Raw genomic sequence first — 24,033 nt, forward strand, 5'->3', positions numbered from 1 at the left:
CCTTGTAATGCTTTCGTTTTCTTAAGGTTTTTTTTTTCCCCTTTAACCTTAATTATGTATTACTTTACAACTAGGGGAAAAAGAAAGGCTACAAATTTTTAAAAAATTAATCAGTTGTCCAAAATAGGACTAACATCGACAAGTTCAATAACACTAAAGCATTGCTAATGTCTAGTGCAAATAAAAGCAAGTTGCTGTAAATATATAATTGCCTTATTAAATCTAATTACCTCACACTTTCTGGATCCTAACCAAACTTTCAAAACTCCATTAAATTTTGGCAAATACCCCTGGGGTAGTTTATGAAAACATCCAAATGAGACTACTATCACTAGGGAGTAATTTATCTAATGATGAGGACTATCACATCATCTTACCTTTCAGCTAAATTGAAAGCATCTCTAGAAACAGATGATGATCTTGTATTTCCAACACTGCCAGTATGAGATCGTCTTCCTTTTGCTGAAGGAGTATCTAATGGTATGTCCCCCAAACCCTGCAAGTAAATACAAAATTAGTATGATACAAATTTTAAAACTAGTAGTGAAATAACTTACACAATGTAATTTTCAAAGTAGCCATCACTGATTTTTTAAGATGGAAAGTATTTTAATAATCTGGTATGCTTATGCTTTAAAGAGTATGAGATACATAAAATACCTTGTAATTAGCAGTAAATTAACAAAATATGTGACTAATGGGAAAATATATATTGACTTATAAAAAACGAGTTAAAAACTAAAAATCAATATGCTATATTTTGGGCTGGGTGTGGTGGCTCACGCCAGCACTTTGGAAGGCTGAGGCAGGTGGATCATCTGAGGTCAGGAGTTAGATACCAGCCTGGCCAACATAGGGAAACCCTGTCTCTACTAAAAGTACAAAAATTAGTTGGGCATGGTGGTATAATCCCAGCTACTCAGGAGGCTGAGGCAGGAGAATCCCTTGAACCCGGAGGGAGAGGTTGCATTGAGCTAAGATCGCACCACTGCACTCCAGCCTGAGCAACAGAGCATGACTCTGTTTCAAAAAAATAAATAAAATAATAATATGCTGTATTTTGTAACTACTCTTCTTGAAGCTTAAAATCTATGTAGAACATATGAACACAGTCCATAAACACTGAACACTGTTGTACCTATGCAACATTAGGAGTGTGAGAATAAACATTTTGATGAGAACTATTTAAAACCTTTCCTGCACTGGAAAGACTCACAGATATAATCTGCTTTGTTTTAGTCAGATTTTTTTTTTTTGCATGGTTATATTAATAAGTTCTAATATGAACTAAGCTGAAATCTTCAAGTTCAATGGGCAGAAAAAAATGCTCTAAAATGTCTACTGCTACATATCTTTTTAATATTATTCCTTCATAAGTGAATCCTTAGCCCAAGGGCATCAGAGAAAAATGACATAAATTACAGTAGAAAAATTTTACTTTATTAAACATATTTTTAAAACAATATATAAATAGATTACTTTTTATATTTTATTTCACTTGGTATTCTCTGAGTCACTCATTTCACAGACATTACTGAATTCCCATTATTTACCAAGACGATAAGACATGGCACGGCTAGGCGCGTTGGCTCACGCCTGTAATCCCAGCACTTCCAGAGGCTGAGGCAGGCAAATAACCTGAGGTCAGGAGTTCAAGACCAGCCTGGCCAACATGGCGAAAACCCCATCTCTACTAAAAAATATAAAAAATTAGCTGGGCATGATGGCGGGTGCCTGTAATCCCAGCTACTTGAGAGGTTGAGGCAGGAGAATCGCTTGAACTCGAGAGGTAGAGGTTGCAGTGAGTTGAGATCATGCCACTGCACTCTAGCCTGGTGACAGAGCAAGACTCTGTCTCAAAAAGACAAAAACAAAAACAAAGACATGGCACTTACCCTCAAGGAGCTCCCTATAAATGTTCTGCAGTGTGGTAATAGCTCTAATAGTGGAACATACAAGGTAAATAAAGCAGGGACTAAGCATGGTAAACATTATTATCCTCATTTTATAAAGTGAGAATTCTAGTTAGAGAAATGAAGAGGCATGCGTAAGTTACACAGTTGCTAACAGAGCTGTGATTCAAACCCATGTCTTGTTAACTCCAATAAGCCAAACTACATTCTACCAAACATCAAGCTTCTGTTCAATAAACATTTACTTCCAAGGCTTGACAATATGTATGTCTACTTAGTATTCTAGTTGTTGAAATGTTATTGCAGATATAGTCCAAATGATTAAGAGAGAAATAATCAAATAAATAATTATTCCTATCCTTTACCTGGATGTAAAAACAAGCTTTGCTGGTGAAACCCTGTCTCTACTAAAAAATACAAAAAACTAGCTGGGGGAGGTGGCGGGTGCCTGTAGTCCCAGCTACTCAGGAGGCTGAGGCAGGAGAATGGCGTAAACCCGGGAGGCCGAGCTTGCAGTGAGCTGAGATCCGGCCACTGCACTCCAGCCTGGGCGACAGAGCGTCTCAAAAAAATAAATAAATAAATAAATAAATAAATAAACAAACAAGCTTTGCTTATAAAGTTGTTTATAAAACAAACTTTTTCCACATACCTTTTGCTGTAAGTTTCTAACAGAGTCCTTAATATATGGCAAATCTTTAGATGGAACATACTTTTCAAGCATTTTTTCAAAGTTAGGATGACACATCATGAAGAACAGCATCTTTCGACCATAATACCTATGAGTATTTGAAAAATAGGCATACTACTTTTTAGACATTAACAAGCTCAGTTTCTGACCTTAGATGCATTGTTTTCAATAGAAAAAAAAAACAAAACAAAACTATCAAACATCAAGATTAGCATCCCTATTTTAAGTAACCACCAAAATATAGATATCCTAACTGTATAGGATGCCCTAGAGGGTACAGATGGTCCCCAACTTAAAATGGTTTGACTTACAATTTTTCAACTTTATAATACTGTGAAAGAGATATGATTCTGTGGAAACCATACTTCAAATTTTGATTTTTTCCATGGCTAGTCATATGCAGTATGACACTCTCTTGAGACGCTGGGCAGCAGCAGTGAGCTACAGCTCCCAGTCAGCCACGTGATCACCATACTCTACAATGTACTGTGTTGCCAGATGATTCTGTCCAAGCGTAGACTAATGTAAATGTTCTCAGCATGTTTAAGGTAAGGCTTGGCTATGTTATGATGCTTGGTAGGTTAGATGTATTAAGTACACTTTTGGCTTCTGATAATTCCTATTCATGATGGGTTGTGGGGATATAACCTCATTGTAAGTTAAGAAGCATCTGTGACCAGGCGCAGTGGCTCACGCCTGTAATCCCAGCACTTTGGGAGGCCGAGGCGGGTGGATCACAAGGTCAGGAGTCCGAGATCAGCCTGGCCAACATGGTGAAACTCCATCTCTACTAAAAAAATACAAAAATTAGCCGGACCTGGTGGCGCACTCAGGTAATCTCAGCTGAGGATTTAGGAGGCTATTTAGGAGGCTGAGGCAGGAGAATCATTTGAATCCAGGAGGTGGAGGTTACAGTGAGCCAAGATCACACCACTGCACTCCAGCCTGGGCAATAGAGAGAGACTCCTTCTCAAAAAAAAAAAAAAAAAAAAAAAAAAGGCATCTGTTGGGATGCTCCCATAATCCCCTTTTAAAGTCACTATCTTCAAATCCTTCTGCCACGTGTTAGATGGAGAAACAAAAGCTCTGATTCTATTTTTCAGGCACCCCAAGGTCCATATCAATGCTGGTGTTTGGAAGAACTGTGAAGTTTGTCTCTGTCGTGGGCTCCTTGCCCACTGACCATTTGCTGTCCACCTACTGGACAGATGTTCTGGCCTAAGTCAACCCTCCCTAGGTCCTGTATTTCTCACTCTCTGTTTTTCCCTAGCCAAAACTTACCAGGGTTCCGATTCTTCAAAATCCTATTCTTTACTACTGAAAATACACCCAAGGTGCGTTGATAAATTGTGGCTGATTTGTTAATAAAGGTAATAATCTCAAAAACTACGTTTTTATATTTATATGAATTTTCAAATAATCATCTTAGCATAATACTTTAAGCCCAATGATTCTAATGGTGGAAATTCAGATATCATGGAAGTGCATACTGGAGATATTTTGGCACACAGATGTCTTATACTACTTCAAAATAGTACCACACTATTCATCTTCAAGGAGGCCAGGCCCTAAAATAAATTAGTTAGACTTTTACTCACAACTTGGAATACATGGCACAAAAAGAACCAGAGAAGAGGCTAGGCGTGATGGCTCATGCCTGTAATCCCAGCACTTTGGGAGGCCAAGGCAGGCAGATCACTTGAGGCCAGGAGTTAGAGACCAGCCTGGCCAACATGACGAAACCCCGTCTCTACTAAAAATAGAAACATTAGCCAGGCGTGGTGGCACATGCCTGTAATCCCAGCTACTCAGGAGGCTGAGGCACGAGAATAGCTTGAACCTGGGAGGTGGAGGCTGCAGTGAACCGAGATTGCACCACTGCACTCCAGCCTGGGTAACAGAGTCTTGGAAAAATAATAATAATAATAAAGGAACGAGAAAAAGGCAGGCTGTTGTGGGGTTTTGTGGATGGGGGGATACAGGATGATCTTAAGACCACCTGTCTTGACCAGGTGCAGTGGCTTACACCTATAATCCCAGCACTTTGAGAGGACAAGGTGGGTGGACTGCTTGAGCCCAAGAGTTCAAGACCAGCTTCAGCAACACGGCAAAACCCCATCTCTACAAAAAATACAAAACTTAGCCAAGCATGGTGGCATGCGCCTGTAGTCCCAGCTACTTGGGAGGCTGAGGTGGGAGGATCACTTGAGCTCAAGAGGCTGAGGTAGCAGTGAGCCGAGATTATACCACTGTACTCCATCCTGGGCTACAGAGCAAGACCCTGTCTCCAAAAAGAAAAAGATCACACATCTCAACCTGACCCCTTCAAATGTAATGAAATTGCAGAAAGAGAAGTGATGTCAGAGAATCAATATTACCTTTCTCCACAAGCAGAATAAGGTCTATATCCAGATAAGTAGCTCCTAATCAGTTATATTTTCAAGGGCAATTCTAATGTTTAGCCTGGAATGTTAAGCACTCTATTATATGGGCCCAATGGTCTATTACACGGTCTATTATACGGGCCCAAGGTCTATTATACGGGCCCAATGACATGAGAAAGGCTAAAACACACAAGTAAGTGGAGACCAGGGACACAAAATGTGAGAAATACAAAACTCAAAAATTAATTGTAACCATTTTATAATTTTAAATAAGAATCTAAGAAATGACAAAATGGGCTAGAAAGAATTACTATGCCATTAAGGAAAGATTAAGTAAAGAAGCACACAAGATGGACATTAAGAAATCTTTTTTTTTTTTAACAAGGTGATAGAGAGGGAGAAAAGAACATCTTTTGTTCCTGACTAGCCTATCATGATCTAACCCTCTTGAATTTTTTGAATATTAATGGGATATGTGGAACTCTAAAATGGTTCCCCAAAGAGGTCCTGCTTCAATCCCTACAATTTGTGAATATATTAAGATATCACTCCCAAGATTATGTTATATCACATAACACAGTTAACCTTAAAGTAATGACATGATCTGGTGGAATTAATCTAATAAAATGAGCCCTTAAAAGCAGAGAGCTTTCTGGCCGGGTACAGTGGCTCACACCTATAATCCAGCACTTTGAGAGGCCAAGGCAGGCGGATCATGAGGTTAGGAGATCGAGACCGTCCTGGCTAACACGGTGAAACCCCATGTCTACCAAAAATACAAAAAATTAACCAGGTGTGGTGGCAGGCGCCTGTAGTCCCAGCTACTCGGAAGGTTGAGGCAGGAGAATCGCTTGAACCCGGAAGGCGGAGCTTGCAGTGAGGCAAGATCATGCCACTGCACTCCAACCTGGGCAACAGAGCAAGACTCCATCTCCAAAAAAAAAAAAAAAAGCAGAGAGCTTTCTTTCTGTGACTGGTAGAAAAAGAGGAAGTCTAAAAGATCCTATGAAGGGGAGCTCAACTTGTTATTGCTGGCTTAAAAACAGAGGAGGGCTGCATGCAAAGAAATGTGAGTAGTGTTAAGAAGCTGAGCAAGGATCCTCGCTGACAGCCAGCAAGGAAATGCAGACCTCAGTCTTTTTTTTTTTTTTTTTTTTTTTGAGAAGTTTGTCTCTGTCCTGGGCTCCTTGCCCATTGCCCATTTGCTGTCCACCTACTGGCCAGATGTTCTGGCCCGAGTCAACCCTCTGTCTCACTCTGTCGCCCAAGATGGAGTAAAATAGTGTGACCTCAACTCACTGCAACCTCCACTTCCCGAGTTCAAGCAATTCTCCTGCTTCAGCCTCCTGAGTAGCTGGGATTATAGGCACATGCCACCACGCCCAGCTAATTTTTGTATTTTTAACAGAGATGGGGTTTCATCATGTTGTTCAGGCTGGTCTCGAACTCCTGACCTCAGCTCCTCCACCCGACTCCACCTCCCAAAGTGCTGGGATTATAGGTGTGAGCCACCATGCCCAGCTGACCTCAGTCTTATAACCACAAGGAATTGAATTTGGCAAAGCCCAGCACTGCTATCACCTTGATTTTGACCTTCTGAAACCATTGGCAGTGAAGTGAGGTGAGCCATGCCAGACTTCTAACCTAAAGAACTGTAAGCCAAAAAACATGGGTTACCTTAAGCTCCTACATTTGTGTTAAACTTCACACAGCAATGGAAAACTAATATATTTACTTTCTGTATTATCTTTAGGTATAATGAGTTCCATAATATTAACTCCAGATACCTAAAGTAACGAACATCTTTGTCCTAAAATGTTAAACATTTTATATACTTCTTCACTTTAATCTTTATGACTCAGATTCTTTTAAAAAATTATTATTATTAATGAATTTTTTTTGGGGGGGGATGGAGTCTCACTCTGTCTCTAGGCTGGAGCGCAGTGGCTGAAGAGATTCTCCTGCCTCAGCCTCCCGAGTAGCTGCGACTACAGGCAAGTGCCGCCACGCCCAGCTAATTTTTGTATTTTTAGTAGAGATGGGGTTTCACCATGTTGGCCAGAATGGTCTCAATCACTTGACCTTGTGCGTCACCTGCCTTGGCCTCCCAAAGTACTGGGATTACAGGTGTGAGCCACCACAACTGGCCTTTTTTTTGGAGATGGAGTCTGGCTCTGTTTCTCAGGCTGGAGTGCAGTGGCACAATCTCAGCTCACTGCAACCTCTGCCTCCCAGGTTCATGTGATTCTCCTGCCTCAGCCTCCTGGGTAGCTGGGATTACAGGCATGTGCCACCATGCCTGGCTAATTTTTATATTTTCAGTAGAGGCAGGGTTTTGCCATGTTCGTGGGCTGGTCTCAAACTCCTGACCCTCAGGTGATCTAGCAACCTCCGCCTCCCAAAGTGCTGGGATTACAGGCGTGAGCCACCACACCCGGCCATATATCATTACTATAAAAAGTTTAGATTTTATATGGAACATTACTGGTCACCTAGTCCACCCTTCCTAATTGTATAGACATGGAAACAGAGACTAACAGAAATTAAGTAACTTGCTTAAGGACAAACAATGATGGGGACTAGAAATTTAACATAAGCATCTGACTACATCCAAAATTTTTGTCACCACCACAGCCATTATACCATCCACATCTTAATTATTGTGCTGTCTTTCTCTGACGGTTCTTAAACTTCATAAAATTGTTTTTCCAGTACAACCATCAGAAATTCGTGGTTTCCAGACTGCAGATATCTCACTTGTGGAATAATATATTGTTATGCATAATCCTGTATTTTTCTTTTTTCTTTTTTCTTTTTTGAGACAGAGTCTCGCTCTGTCACCCAGGCTGGAGTGCAATGGCGCAATCTCAGCTCACTACAACATTCGCCTCCCGGGTTCAAGCAATTCTCCTGCCTCAGCCTCCCGAGTAGCTGAGATTACAGGTGCCTGCCACCACGCCTGGCTAATTGTATTGTATTTTCAGTAGAGATGGGGTTTCACCATGTTGGCCAGGCTGGTCTTGAACTCCTGACCTCGTCATCCGCCCACCTTGGCCTTCCAAAGTGCTGGGAATACAGGCGTGAGTCACCACGCCCAGCCCTATTCCTGCATTTTTCATGTGTACCTATTTCCTTGATTTTACCTGATTGCTTGGAAAATATATCATTTTCCCCTAAATGCATTACCTTACATTTGCCCATAATGAAGTTCTTCTGCCACTTTTCTGCCCACTCATACAGTCTTGTGCCGTTTTCATGAAGTTCATCCCTGTGACTTGGCATCTCACTACCCAGAAGTATGTAGTGTCATCTGTAAATTTGGAGAATTCACTGTGCACTCCCTCAAGAGTATTTACAATCTGGTTAAATAAGACCATCCCCCAGCACCAATCCCTGGGGATCCCACTTCTCCATTTAGAAAATGTTCATTCTTTTTTAAACTTTCTTTCCTTTCCTACTTGTAAGCCCTTATTAATAATAGTTTTAGCCAACATTAGCAGATATTCACCTGGTTTCTTGTGAACTGTCTTGAGCAAACTTAGCAGCAGCTGGTAATATACGTTCAGCCATATCCTTTGTTGCAGATAAAATACGTTCTGGTTCCATAAATTCCAATACATCTGATAAATGCTGGGCTGTACACCTTCTTACAGCAATGTGTAAATGGCTACAAGGAGACATGATCAATTAATACAGCGTTGTTATATAAACTATGCTCCAAATATCTATGGATCTATGGTGTTTTTTTGTTTGTTTTGTTTTGGTTTTGGTTTTTGGGACAGGGTCATGCTCTGTCATTGAGGCTGGAATGCAGTGATGCAATCATGGCTTACTGCAGCTTCGACCTCCTGGGTTCAAGTGATCCTCCTGCCTCAGCCTTCCAAGTAGCTGAGGCCACAGGCATGTGCCACCACACTCAGTTAATTTGATTTTATTTTTAGTACAGACGAGGTCTCACTATGTTGCCCAGGCTGGTCTTGAACTTCTGGGCTCAAGGGATCTTCTCACCTTGGCCTCCCAAAGTGCTGGGATTACAGGTGTGAGCCACCACATGAGGCCAAAGATCAATCCTAAAGTTAAATGATTTAACAGCTCCTCAACAATCATCCTGTGAGTCTAGAATGTCAAATTATTTGCATTACTTATCCCTTCCTCAAAAGTTAAAAGCAAAATAAAACAGACATTTAGTTATAGCTCTATGAATGTAAATAACATTATTGGAATAACAACAGGGTAACGTTATTACAATAACTTTTATTGAACTAAAAGTAGATCTACCATTTGATCTAGCAATCCCACTACTTGGTATCTACCCAAACGAAAAGAAGTCATTATGTGAAAAAGATACTTGCACATATATGTTTATAGCAACAAAATTCAAAATTACAAAGATGTAGAACCAATGTAAGTGCCCACGGACTAATCAGTGGATAAAGAAAATGGTGTGTATATATATATGTACATATATATATATATATATATAAATACTACCCAGCCATTAAAATGAATTAAATAGTGTCTTTTGCAGAAACTTGTATGGAGCTGGAGGCCATTATTCTAAGTGAAATAACACAGGCGTAAAACACCAAAAACCGTATGTTCTCACCTATAAGTGGCAGCTAAGTTATGAGTATGCAAAGCCATACAGGGTGATATATATAATGAACTATATATAATGAACTTTAGAGAAAGAAGGAGAGCAGGAGGGGGTGAGGCATAAAAACTACACATTAGGTACAATGTACACTACTCAAGTGATGGGTGCACAAAAATCTCAGAATTCACTATTATACAATTCACCCATGTAACAAAAAAACCACTTGTACCCCAAAAGCTACTGAAATAAAAATTAATAAAAAAATAATAATAATTGTAAGGCTCCTAAAGCCAAATTGCCTAGATGATTCTGTGTGGCAGACATTTTGCTAGGTGCCCGAGGGACACAAGAAGTATACATATTCTATGAGAAAAATAATAACAACATTATTCTTTTCATATTCAGCATGTAGTATAATGTTATCTCATAGGAACTTTTTAATAAATGTTTTTTGACCAATATAATACTAAGATTTGCTTGTTTCTTTTCTACACTCCTGATTGCAACATTTCATTTTTAGTTTAAAGACATTTCAAGGTCATTTTGAACATTACCTTTGTCCACCATTGATAAGAGAAACAACTGCACGTGCAGGAGTTACATTATTAACCATAGCTCTCAATGCTTTGTCAACATCTTCTCTTATAAATGTATTTGATTCACCAGCCTTCTGCAACAAAACTTTTACTGTGGTATCTAGCTCTTGATCCATGCTCTTTTTCAAATAAGTGAAAAGATCACTTAAACAGACCACAGCAGCACGAGAAACTCCAGAACGTAAATTTTTCACCTAAAATAAAATTTCAAAATATACATTTTGTTGATATTCTGCAAGAAAATCACTAGGAAAGGAATTTTACAATTTTTGTTTTTTTTTGTTTTTTTTTTTTGAGTTAAGAGTCTCGCTCTGTCCACTAGGCTGGAGTGCAGTAGCGTGATTTCAGCTCACTGCAACTTCTGCCTCTCAGGTCCCAGCAATTTTCATGCCTCAGCCACTTGAGTAGCTGGGATTACAGGTGCACACCACCATGCCCAGCTAATTTTTGTATTTTTAGTCCAAATGGGGTTTTGCCATGTTGGGCAAGCTGGTCTTGAACTCCTGGCTTCAAGTAACATATCTTAAGCTGGGCGTGGTGGCTTACACCTGTAATCCCAGCACTTTGGGAGGCCAAGGTGGGTGGATCACCAGGTCAGGAGATCAAGACCAGCCTGGCTAACATGGTCAAACCACATCTCTACTCAAAATACAAAAATTAGCCAGGCGTGGTGGCATGTGCCTGTAATCCCAGCTACTTGGGAGACTGAGGCAGGAGAATCTCTTGAACCTAGGAGGAGAAGGTTGCAGTGACCCGAGATCGCACCACTGCAGTCCAGCCTGGGCGACAGAGCAAGACTCCATTTCAAAAACAAACAAAACTCCACATGTTAATATATATTATCTTTAGTCCTAAGAATCAACACCTATTAAGTTTCTCTTAATGTTGCAAATTAAGACACGGACTAGTTTAATTAAATACAAGCCTTTTATATCATATGGTATAGAGTTGTTTAAACATTTTAAAGGTCAAATAAACAGCATATTTATCCTTTGTTATTCTAACAATCCTTAACTCATCTGAAAAATAAGTTTACCTCGTGAACAACTGCAAAATTTGTTTCATGCAACTTTGTGTTCAGTATCTCAGAATGAAAAGCAGCTAAGCATCTAATAAAATTCAGTCCCTCAATTTTCTTCTCCCTATGGGAAAAAGAAATGACAAGATCATTCGTTAGATGGGACTCAACTGGAACAGGATCACAAATGTCTTCTTTTCTGTGTATGGAATATTGCCAAGGAAGAGGTTCAGAAAGGTGAGAAAGGTTCAGGTGAAAAGTTTGAGTTTAGCAGAGGTTGGTTCATGAGGTTGAGGGAAAGAAGCCATCTCCATAATATAAAAGTGTAATGTGGGCTGGGCGCGGTGGCTCACACCTGTAATACCAGCACTTTGGGAGGCCGAGGTGGGCGGATCAAGAGGTCAGGAGTTCGAGACCAGCCTGGCCAACATGGTGAAACCCCATCTCTACTAAAAATACAAAAATTAGCTGGGCGTGGTGGTGGACACCTGTAATTCCAGCTACTCAGGAGGCTGAGGCAGGAGAATCACTTGAACCTGGGAGGTGGAGGTTGCAGTGAGCCAAGATCACACCACTGCACTCCAGCCTGGGTGACAGGGCAAGACTCCGTGTCAAAGAGAAAAAAAATAAATAAAAGTGCAATGTGAAGCAGTAGGTGCTAATGTAGAAGCTGCAGCACGTTATCCAGAAGATCTAGGTAAGGTAATAGATACAAGTAGCTACACAAAACAACAGATATTCAATGTAAATGAAACAGCCTCCTATTAGAAGATGCCATCTAGGACTTTCAAAATCAGTATGATTCTTAGGTGCTAAATTTTCAGAATTGAAGTTACGTTAGCATGCATGAAAACAACATTAATATCCTTGTACATCTCCATCAGAGCTCATGAGTGACCAAGTACATTGTCAACGAGCAGTAATATTTGCTGTGATTGCTAAAATTACCACAGCCAGCCACTACCACCCTGATCAGTCAGCAGCCATCAACATCAAGGTAAGATCCTCCACTAGCAAAAAGATTACAACTCACTTAGGGTTCAGGTGATCAGTAGTAGCAATTAAGTATTTTTTAATTAAGGCATTTTTTTTAGGCATAATACTTATCAGACTACATTATAGTGTAAACGTAACATATCTTTTAGATTTAAAAGATTATAATTATAGTAACTTATACAATCTATTACTGTGTACCTTATATAATAATATAGATGTAATTGTAGATTTGTGTATTTCTCCTTAAATTTCTATTAGTTTTTTCCTTCATGTATTCTGAAGCATTCGTATGTTGTGCTCTCTCTCTCTCTCTATATATATATATGTGTATGTGTATGTGTGTGTGTTAGGACTGATACGTCTTCTTGATGAACAGACCCTTTTATGATTTAACAATAGGCCTGGTTAGCTGGTCCTTCATTATCTGTCCTTGGTAATAAAGAGTTACAATATTTGGTAAGGATTTAAATTTTTTTCCCTAGTGTTCTAGAGAGCTACCAAACTGCTTTCTGTGAGGAAGTCCCATGGTCTGGTTTATATCTTAACAGTATCAACAGCTATTATATGAGATGGAGTAATAATACAAGCATGGAAGCCAGTGATGAAACTACGATAGCCATGTGGGAGACAACTACAGCATGAACTAGAGGGATGGCAGCAGAGATTGAAGTAGGTAATTGGTTTCAGGATATGTTCTGAAAATATAAGAATTGATGGAATGTAAATAAATGAGAGGCCAGGTGCAGTGGCTCACGCCTATAATCCTAACACTTTGGGAGGCTGAGGCGGGCAGATTGCGTGAGCCCAGTATTTCGAGACCAGCTTGGGTGAAACTCCGTCTCTACAAACAATACAAAAATTAGCCAGGCATGATGGTGTGCACCTTTAGTCTCAGCTACTTGCGTGGCTGATGTGGGAGGATCACCTGAGCCCACAGAGGTCAATGTTGCAGTAAGCTGTGATCATGCCACCGCACTTCAGCCTGGGTGACACAGTGAGACTCTGTCTCAAACAAACAAAGACAAAAAAAGAAGTCAATCCTGACTTGGAATGAACAACCAAATGTGTATGGCAGGGCTGTTAACTAAGACAGTGAACACTGAGGGAGAAGTATATTTCAGATTAAGAAGAGGGGAAATAAGTTCTGTGTTAAGAATTTTATCTCTATGTTCTTATGCTATATTAGGAATCAGTCTGTAGTTTTCCTATCTTTGTATGGTTTTGGTATCAGAGTAATGGTGGCCTCAATCAATGAGATGAGAACTTCATCTCATTCAATGTTCTAGAAGTATATGTAGAAATAGTATCTTCGTAAAAAGTTTGGGATAAACTATCAGAAACTGAAGGTTTCTTTGTGGAAACTTTTTTTTTTTTTCAGAGGGAGTCTTGCTATGTCACCCAGGCTGGAGTGCAGTGGTGCAATCTTGGCTCACTGCAACCACCGCCTCCTGGGTTCAAGCGATTCTCCTGCCTCAGCCTCCAGAATACCTGGGATTACAGGTGTGCACCACCATGGCTGGCTAATTTTTGTATTTTTAGTAGAGACTAGGTTTCACATGTTGGCCAGGTGGTCTCGAACTCCTGACCTCAAGTGATCTGCCCGCCTCAGCCTCCCAAAGTGCTAGGATTACAGGCATGAGCCACCACTCCTGGCTTCTTTGCAGGAAAATTTAAACAAAAATTCAATTTCATTAATAGATACTGGGTTATACAAGTTATTATTATATATTTTTTGAGACAGAGTCTTGCTCTGTTGCCCAGGCTGGAGTGCAGTGGTGCAATCTCAGCTCACTGCAACCTTCTCCTCCTAGGTCCAAGCCATTCTTGTGCCTCAGCCTCCTGAATAGCTGGGATTACAGGCATGCACCGCCACATGTGGCTAATTTTTGTATTTTTAGTAGAGATGGGGTTTCACCATGTTAGCCGGGCTGGTCTTGAACTCCTGGCCTCAAGTGATCCGCCTGCCTTGGCCTCCAAAAGTGCTTGAATTACAGGCGTGAGCCACCGTGCCCGGTCACAAGTTATCTAATTCTTTATGAATGAGTTTTGGTAATTTGTGTCTTTCAGTCCATTTCACCTAAGTTGTTGAATTTTGGGGCATCATGCTGTTTATCATATTTCTATATTATCTGTTTAACAGCTGTATGATCAGTAGTGATGTTTCTTCTTTCATTCTTGATGTTAGCAATTTTTCTCTTCTTTTTCTTGGTCAATCTGACAAGAGGCTTATCCATTTTACTGATCTTCTCCAAGAACCTGCTTTTGCTTTCACTGATTTTCTCTATTGTTTTCCATTGCAATGATTTCCACACAGATCTTTATTATTTCCTTTCTTTGCTTACTTTGGGCTTCATGTGCTCTTCTGTTTCTAGTTTCTTAAGGTGAAAGCTGATTTCCTTTATATAGAACTTTTCTCCTTTTCTAATATAGGTGTTATAGTGTGACATATTCCTCTTTAATTTGGCTACATCCCACAAATTTTGATGTTTCATTCTTTATTTCATCAAATTCAAAATAATTTGTAATTTTCCTTTTGATTTCTTCTTAGATCCATAGGTTACACATGTAAGTGTGTTACTTAGTTTCTAAATATTTGAGCACTTTCCAAACACCTGTCATTAATTTCCAATTTAATTCCAGAGAACAAAATTTGTAAAATCCGATTCCTTTAAAATTACTTGTTTTATAGCCTAGAATAAGGTCTTTCTTGGTAAATATGTCTTGTGGACTTGAATAGAATGTGAATTCTGTTGCTGTAGGTGGAATGTGTTATAAATGTTAATTAGGTCACACGGATGGCAGTGGTGGCCCCTCTGGAGTGGCCACTGTGAAGACACCAGCTGTGGCAGGGAAGGTACAGCAGGGACTGTGTGCTCCATGGAGCCAGCGGGTGCCAGGAACAGGTGGGAGCCATGCCCCCTTCTGAGTAGAAGGGAAAGGAGCCCCGACTTCCTGGGCACAGCTGTAGCCATTCAGCCACAGCTGCAGACCTGGGCATCCCTGTGCCCAGGGGCCCTGGAAATCCCCCTTCCCGACAGGCTCAAAAGTGCCTTCTCCCACTGCCTGGCTTCTCCCCACTCCCAGCACAACCTCCAATTTTGGAACGAAGTTGTGGCTGATCCCGGGTGCTGTCAGGACCTAGCTGGGTGTGCACGCACTTGAGGTAGTGCTGACATGGTCCCCACTGGACTTTGGGCACCAACAAGCATGGGAAGGAAGCCGGGAGCATGCTGAGGGCAGCTTGGTGTGGGCCTGCAGGCATCCCTCAGCACAAACAGCCTGGGCACTGTGGACAGCAGGTTGATGGTGGCAGGAGGCAGACAGGCTCCTGGGCAGAAAGGGGCAGGTGAAGCCTCACCTTCAAGCCAGGGACAGACTGAAGCTTGTAGGGGTGGGCTGCCTAGTTTCACAGACTGGAGTGAGAACTTATGGTGCTTTTTCCAGGCCTGCCCATGGACCAGTCAGCATGCACTTCTTCCTCTCTGAAGCGCATAAAAATCCCAGACTCAGCCAGACTCTGGCAGATGGGATGACCTGCCTGTGGAGAAAAGCTACCCTCTGTGGGTCTCCTCTCTGCTGAGAGCTGTACACTCATCAGCACAACCTGCCTGAGGATAGAAGCTACCCTCTCTAGGTTTCCTCTCTGCTGAGGGCTGCAGAGACACCAGAACAACCTGTCTGTGGATAGCAGCTACACACTCTGGGTCTCCTCTCCACTTAGGGCTGCACAGACATCAGGATGACCTGCCTGTGGATAGGAGCTACCCCACTCTGAGTCTCCTCTCCATTGAGGGTTGCACAGATGTCAGGACGACTTGCCAGCAGAAAGGAGCTACCCACTTCAGGTCTTCTGAGAGGTATACTGTTGCTCAATGAAGCATCTCTTCACCTTGCTCCACAACTGGAGGTCCATATACCTAATTCTTCTTGGACTCAGGACAAGAATTCAGGACTGAAAGATCTATAACACAAACATGGCTGAAAACTCCCCCTACCCCAATCACATTGCCACCACTCGTGACATTGTGGGCAACAAGAAGGTGAGAAGAAAGGAGAAAAGAGCTGTGGCCCTATGGGGAACCCAGACTTAGGAGCTTCCCAAGCAAGGGCTGGCATACTCTCTTTGGGGCTCTGCAGTTGCTGGCATCTCCAAGCTTCTGGGTGCCGCCACATTCCCTGGTGCCCACAGTGGAAGCTGCTTGTGGTATGTCTGGTCCAGCTGTAGCAGGAAGCCAGCAGCTGTGACAGTGCATGGAGCTGCCTATCCTGCCACAGCCAGCATATGCCTGGCTGTGTGCAGTGGCCAGACCCCATGCTCATGCACCCCTCGCTGCTCTGTGCCTGGCTCACCCTTTGCAGGCATAGGATCTGGGCTGGTAGCAAAAGCCAAGTACAGCCTGCGAGGCCAAGTGGGCAAAACGAGCCCAAGTGGGCCTAAGCAAAACTTGGGCAAAGGTGCCACTGGCCACAGATGTTTCTGGCTATCAAAGTAACACCTTAAGGATCCCATGGCAACATTGGTCAATACTGTTGTTCAGGCCAGGTGTGGTGACCCTGTAATCCCAACACTTTGGAAGGCTGAGGTGGATGGATTGCTTGAGACCAGGTATTTGAGACCAGCCTGAGTAACACAGAAAAACCCCATCTCTACTAAAAATACATACAAAAAAGCATTGTCCAAATCTTCTACATCTTTACTGATTTTCTTTTTTTTTTTTTTTTTTTTGAGATGGAGTCTAGCTCTGTCACCCAGGCTGGGGTGCAGTGGCCCGATCTTGGCTCAACATAACCTCTGCCTCCCAGGTTCAAGCGATTTCTCCTGCCTCAGCCTCCCAAGTAGCTGGGACTACAGGCATGCCCAGCTAATTTTTTTTTTTTTTTGTATTTTTAGTAGAAATGGGGTTTCACCATGTTAACCAGGATGGTCTCAATCTCCTGACCTCGTGATCTGCCTGCCTCCGTCTCCCAAAGTGTTGGGATTACAGGCATGAGCCACCGCACCTGGCCATCTTTACTGATTTTCTTTCAACTTGTTCTATTTATTAATGAGAGAGGATTATTGAAGTTCCAATTATAACTAGAGATTTATTCCTCCTTGCAGTTCTATTAGTTTTTGCTTAATGTATTTTCAAGCAATATTATATGGTAAATAAGTATCAGGACTTCCATGTCCTCTTGATGAATTAATTCCTTTATAACTATAAAATGACCCTCTTTATTCTGGATGTGGTAGACAGAATCCTAAGATGGCATCCATAATTCCTACCCCTGATTTACACAACCTGTATTACACCCTCTCCATGAATGTGTTGCGATATCACTCCCTGTGAGTGATATGTGAATGTGTTAGGATATCACTCCCTGTGATCATATTAAGTGTGATGGCAAAAGAGATTTGCAGATTTAATTATGGTCCCTAAGCAGTTGACATCAAGTTAATCAAAAGGGAGATTATCCTGGGGAGGCTTTACCTCCCTTAAAAAAGATAAGCGGCAGCAGCAGCAGAGATTCTTCTCCTGGCTTTGAAAAAGTAAGCTTCATATTGAGAGGATCTATGTCTGTGTGTGTGGCACATAATAAGGACATGAGGGTTGACCTCTAGAAGATTGATAGGGTTTGGCTATGTCCCAGGATTCAGGAGGGAACCACGGGGAGGTAACTGAATCATGCGGGCTGGTCTTCCCTGTGCTATTCTCATGATAGTGAATAAGTCTCACAAGATCTGATGGGTTTATCAGGGGTTTCCACTTTTGCTTCATTTTCTCTTGCTGCCACCATGTAAGAAGTGCCTTTTGCCTCCCGCCATGATTCTGAGGCCTCCTCAGTCATGTGGAACTGTAAGTCCAATTAAACCTCTTCTCAGTCTTGGATATGTCTTTATCAGCAGCATGAAAATGGACTAATACAAAAATGAAAACCTCCATTGCACATCTAAAAGGAAGACAATTTTTCCAATGAGCTTCTAAGAAAATTGAAAGATGAGATCGCATCCCTGGCTGACACTTTGATTTCACCCTAGTGATATCCTGAGCAAAGAGTTGAGTTAACTTGTATCTGATCTCTTGACCCAGAAAACTGACAGTTAATCAATTTGTGTGGTTTGAATCCATTGAGTTTGTGGCAATTTGTTACATAACAATATAAAATAAATACTCTCATTAATATTCTTTGCTTTGAAATATACTTTGATATTAATAAAGCCACATAATCTATCTTTTGATTAGTGTTAGCATGGTATTATCTTTTTGCATCTCTACTTTTAACTTATTTGTACCTATATATTTAAACGAATTTCTTATAGGCAGCATATAGTTGAGTCTTGCTTTTTAATCTAATCTCACTAGGGTGTTTCGTTCATCTACATTTAATGTGATTAGATGATTGGGTTTAAGTCTATCATCTTGCTGTTTGTTTTCTATTTGTCCCATCTTTTCTTTATAATTATTTTTATAGTTACATTTTATCTCCTTTGTTGCCTTCCCAACAAAACTTTTGTGTTATTTTACTGGTTACTTATCGGTCTACCTTGAAGTGATATATACCATTTCATATGTAAGAATGGTAAAGCAACACTCCCAGGTCTTCCCTTTGGGCCTTTGTATCAAAATGTCAGACATTTTGCTTCTTTTAAAACTTTTTTTTTTTTAAGAGACAAGGTTTCACTCTGTTGCCCAGGCTGGACTGTAGTGGCACAATCACAGCTCACTGCAGCCTCAAACCCCTGGATTCAGGTGATCCTTCTGCCTCAGCCTCCTGAGTAGCCAGGACTACAGCAACACATCACTGCATCCAGATTTTTAATTTTTTTTTTCTAGAGATGAGGTCTTGCTATATTGCAAAGGCTGGTCTTGAACTTTTGGGCTCAAGTAATCCTCCTGGCTCAGCCTCATAAAGTGCTGGGATTACAAGTGTGAGCCACCATGCCCGGTCCACTACTTTTATTTTTGAAAGATATTTTCATTGGATATAGAATTCTAGATTGACAGTTTGTTTTTCCTTTCAGTACTGTAAATATCTCACTGAACTGTTTTTTGGTTTGCAGTGTATTTGATAAGTAGTCTGATCTTTGTTCTATATGTAATGTCTTGCCCCCAGCTATTTTTAAGATTTTCTCCATCCCTAATTTTAGGCCTTTTGATTATATCTCCTTTGAAATATTTCTTTTCATGTTTCTTGTGTTTGGTGTTCATTGAACTTCCTAGATCTCTGAGTTTACAGTTTTCATCAAATTTGAACAAATTGTGTCCATTTTTTTTCTGCACATATTCTTTTCTGTCTCCTTCTCTGTCTGGTAACTCCAATTACACATAACTTGAAGTTGTCCCACAATTGACAGATTTTCTGGACTTTTTTTTCAGTCTTGTTTCTCTCACTTTCATTTTGAATATTTTTTTTTTTTTTCCTTGAGACAGACTCTCACCCTGTTGCCCAGGTTGGGGTGCAGTGGTACAATCTCAGTTCACTGCAATCTCTGCCTCCCGGGTTTAAGTGATTCTCCTGCCCCAGTCGCCCCAGTAGCTGGGACTACAGGTGTGCATCACCACAACTGGCTAATTTCTATATTTTTGGTAGAGACAGGATTTTGCCATATTGGCCAGCCTACATTGTTTCATTTTGAATAGTTTCAATGGTTACGTCTTCAACTTCACTCATCTTTTATTCTGGAATATCTAACCTATTAATCTCATCCAGTGTATTTCTGATCTCAGACATTATAGCTTTCATCTGTAGACATTAGTTTTGGGTTTCTTATATATATAAAATGTCTCTTTACTTGCTCAACCTTTCCTCTAGCCTCGTTAATGCATGCAATTGTTACAGTTACAATGTCTTTGTCTACTAATTCTATCATCTGTGTCATTTTTGCATTGGTTTCACTTGTTGGCTTTTTTCCTTCTCACTATTGGTTATATTTTCCTGCTTCTCTGCATGCCTGGTAATTTCTTATTGGATGCCAAACATTATAAATTTACTTTAGCTATTTTTGTATTCCTATAAATATTCTTCAGCTTTGTTCTGGGATATAGTTATTTGAAAACATATTTCAAATAAGGAACAAATGTTTGATCCTCTTAGGCCTTGCTTTTAAACTTCGTTAGGTGAGAACCAAATATTCAGTCTATGGTTTATTTTACTACACTATGGAGCAAAACTCTCTCTGAGTATTCTACCCAATGCTCTGTGAATTATGAACTTTTCCTCTCTGCCGGTGGGAACAGGAAGTATTATTAACATTGTATATGCTCCTGACATTGTTCCTTGTAACTCTTTTGAGTGGTTCTTGTTCTGGTCTCAGGAAATATATTTACACGCAGGCACCGACCCATTGTCTGCTATCATTTGAATAAAATCCTCTTATGATCTCTGGAGCTGTCTGTGGAGCTCTATCTGGCACTCTGTCCTGCAAAGTCTAGTCACCATGGCCTCCTCAAACTCTCAGCACCATGTCCATATCTGCTGCTATCTGCCTGTTTTTCCCTCCTTTAGCTGCAATCTGGAAACTCTCTCCAGAAAGCAAGCTGGGTAATTGTAGGGCTCACCTGGTTTGTTTCCTGTCTCTCAGAGATCTTTCCATAGCCTGGTGAAGAGTATCTTGAAAACTATTGTTTTTTGTTGTTGCTGTTTCTTTGTTTTTGAGATGGAGTCTCACTCTGTAGTCCATACTGGAGTGCAGTGACACGATCTCGGCTCACTGCAACCTCTGCCTCCCAGGTTCAAGCGATTCTTGTGTCTCAGCCTCCCAAGTGGCTGGTACTACAGACGTGCACCACCATACCCCAGCTGATTTTTTGCGTTTTTCAGTAGAGACAGGGTTAGCCAGGCTGGACTTGAACTCCTGACCTCAAGTGATTTGGCCTCCCAAAGTGCTGAGATTACAGGCATGAGCCACTGTGCCCGGCCCTTGAAAACTATTGTTTCATATATTTTGTATAATTTTATTAGATCTTTCATGTATGAAGGCCAATACAGTCCTGTTAATCCATGTTGGCAGGAAGAAGTTCAGGATTTCTTTTCTGGATATGTTAAATTTAAGATGTCTACTGGGATCTAAGTGAAAGGGCCAAGTTGGCTGTTGGATTACTTCTTTTTGAGTCTAGAGCTCAAAATGATACCAGGGATACAGATACACATTGATGAAATATCAGAGTTTAGATGGAATTTAAAGCTGTGAGACTGAATGAAATAATTTAAGAAGGGATTGGCAAACTATGGCTCATGGGCCAAATCTGGCTCCATCAGATTTTTTTAATGAGTAAAGTTTTCATATGTTTTATAAGTAAAGTTTTATAGAAACACAGCTATGCCCATTTGTTTAGATACTGTTTTAAGGCTGCTTTTGCACAACAGAGTTCAGTATCTGCAACAGAGGCATCTGCCCCGCAAAGTCTAAAATACCTATTACCTGGATCTTTACAGAAAAAGATCGCCAGAAAAAGACTGCCCTTGAGCTACAAAATCAATGTACAAAGAGAATGCCAGTGGATTAAATTCTGCAGAACTTCTATTTTTTTTTTTGAGACAGAGTTTCACTGTGTTGCCCAGGCTGGAGTGCAGCTGCCCAGTCTCGGCTCACTGCAACCTCCACCTCCTGGGTTCAAGCAATTCTCCTGCCTCAGCCTCCCAAGTAGGTGGGACTACAGGCGCCGCCACCATGCCTGGCTAATTTTTTTCTATTTTTAGTAGAGATGGGGTTTCACTATGTTGGCCAGGCTGGTCTTGAACTCTTGACCTCATGATCCGCCCACCTCGGCCTCCCAAAGTGCTAGGATTACAGGCATGAGCCACCGTGCCCAGCCTGGAGGTTTTTAAAAAATAGGAGATATTATGGCACATTTGAAACTTGATGAATATGCTCTAGAACAGAGGCAAAACTGATGAAGAGGTATAAGATGGGGACAATGAGAGATATTGAAGGAACAAGGGAGGAAATGAGACAAAGGCAGTAAGTGGACGCTCCTGCTGAAACACGTGGGATGCACATTGCCACTGTCTTTTGTCTCCCTTGAGTTATTGGCTGGGCTGGTTGGGTGGCTGCTATAACTGCAATAAGAGCAGGTAGGTATTTCCAGGACAACTAAAAATTATATTTCACAGAGACATACTTTGAGAAACGGTGAAATTTGTAACCCGTTATCAAAGGGTTTACATAATCCATAATAAAGCTAAATTATATTCTTATGGCATGTAAGTTATAACACAACTGGTAATAAAGTACTATTAGGACCAGAGTTCAGCTACATTAATAAGCTGAAAAGACTCTGATGCCTAAGAACTAAATAATCGTTTCTAAAGTTATTTTAATAGAAAATGTGTTTCAAGATTTTTAATTAAATATTTACAGAAAGCTTTAGAACTCTGCTTAGTTTTAAGTTAAGGATGGTGAACTTACCAATCCTCATCAGCCAAAAGCCTCAGGGCTTCTGTCAGTGCTATTTCTGGTTTAGAGAATGGTCGTAGTTCTGATAGATCCATTATTTCTGGACTATGAGTGACAGAAGGCATCCTTTCTTTATACTGTGAAATGACTCCAGTAGATGTTTCACCTAAAACAAAATATATTAAACTATGAGAGAACCTTTTTTTACAAATGTTTATCTTTTTGAGATGGAGTGTCGCTCTGTTGCCCAGGCTAGGGTGCAGTAGTGCAATCTCAGCTCACTGCAACCTCTGCCACCTGGTTCAAGCGATTCTCCTGCCTCAGCCTCCCAAGTAGCTGGGACTACTGGCGCGCACCACCATGCCCGGCTAATTTTTGTATTTTTAGTAGAGACAGGGTTTCACCATGTTGGTCAAGCTGATCTTGAACTCCTGGCCTCAAACAGTCCATCCGCCTCAGCCTCCCAAAGTGCTGGGATTACAGGCGTGAGCCACCATGCCCGGCCAAGAAGACCTTCATACAAAGGATACAAACATTATTCTGACTACAGTTGTGATGAACATTTATTATGGAAACGTAGTACTATTAGTTTAGTCTTGAGGAAAATTACAGTACCCAGAAACCAAAACTATTGAAAACTTTACTTTTTATATGCAAAATTATTAACAAATTATATTTAATAAAAATATAAGTAGTTTTTCAGTCATGAGTCATAACAACGTCTGGCTTTATTTTAACAGCTAAAAGTCAAAGAAGCAGTATGATCCCATTTTGTAAAAATGTGGATATATACCTGTTTCATAACTGAGAAGTGAAGATGAAGGTTCATGGCATCTGTATGTAGAATTCTAGTTGATTTTCTCTATTGATATAGAATTAGTGGCCTATTACAAATTCTAAGACCATGTGTAGTAATAAGAATGATGTTTCTTCTGTAATAAGACATTGACCAAGCATTTTCCAGATGTAAGGCACTGTACTATAAGTTGAGAACATAAATCATCCTCTTTGAGTGCTCAGGATAATATCCTTGAGAGCACTGTATAATGCGAGACACATGCAGTGGAGATATTAAAAAGAAAAGGGTCAAATAGAATGGGCTTTTATAAGTAGGAAGATTTACTGGCTCTTTTTCCATATTAAGAGTTACTTTTAGAAAGGAAATATTAGTCACTAGAAAATAACTATCATCAAAAATTATTTATTAACCATGCTATCTGTGACAAAACGTTACCTGAAATCACAAATATAAGAAATTTCACTTGATGTTGCATACTAATTACATATTCAGAGTTGGTCATTTAAAATCCAAAGGCAACAAGGTGTTAATGATATTAGCTGACATTTATTAAATACTATGCACCAGACCTTGGGATAAATGCTTTGCAAACTTTACTGCATTTAATTATCTCAACAAAGTTGAGGTAGGCATTCTAACTATCTTTATTTGCAGCTGAGAA

The 24,033-nt window shown here is 40.6% G+C and overlaps 2 protein-coding genes across 6 annotated transcripts in view; one reads left to right on the forward strand and one right to left on the reverse strand.

Annotated features, from left to right (window-relative positions):
- TOGARAM1 (TOG array regulator of axonemal microtubules 1) overlaps window positions 1-24,033 on the reverse strand; it is a 114,161-nt gene that overhangs the window by 21,223 nt on the left and 68,905 nt on the right. For 4 of the 5 annotated variants that reach the window (XM_050795809.1, XM_050795808.1, XM_050795807.1 and 1 more), the window contains 6 exons: window positions 22,586-22,739; window positions 11,218-11,323; window positions 10,140-10,375; window positions 8,497-8,655; window positions 2,566-2,692; window positions 378-496 (listed from right to left, as the gene is read on the reverse strand). In XM_050795809.1, the coding sequence (XP_050651766.1) occupies window positions 378-496; window positions 2,566-2,692; window positions 8,497-8,655; window positions 10,140-10,375; window positions 11,218-11,323; window positions 22,586-22,739 (901 nt within the window). Of the gene's footprint in view, window positions 1-377; window positions 497-2,565; window positions 2,693-8,213; window positions 8,299-8,496; window positions 8,656-10,139; window positions 10,376-11,217; window positions 11,324-22,585; window positions 22,740-24,033 lie in introns of those variants that run through there. The other variant, XM_050795811.1, reaches the window with a different exon arrangement.
- KLHL28 (kelch like family member 28) overlaps window positions 12,671-24,033 on the forward strand; it is a 119,714-nt gene continuing 108,351 nt past the window's right edge. Inside the window, exon 1 of the mRNA XM_050795822.1 lies at window positions 12,671-12,864. Coding sequence (XP_050651779.1) covers window positions 12,847-12,864 — 18 coding nt within the window. The 5' untranslated portion in view covers window positions 12,671-12,846. The remainder of the gene's footprint in view (window positions 12,865-24,033) is intronic.

Source organism: Macaca thibetana, chromosome 7, assembly GCF_024542745.1.
Source record: "Macaca thibetana thibetana isolate TM-01 chromosome 7, ASM2454274v1, whole genome shotgun sequence".
In the NCBI taxonomy this organism is placed as follows: Eukaryota; Metazoa; Chordata; class Mammalia; order Primates; family Cercopithecidae; genus Macaca; species Macaca thibetana.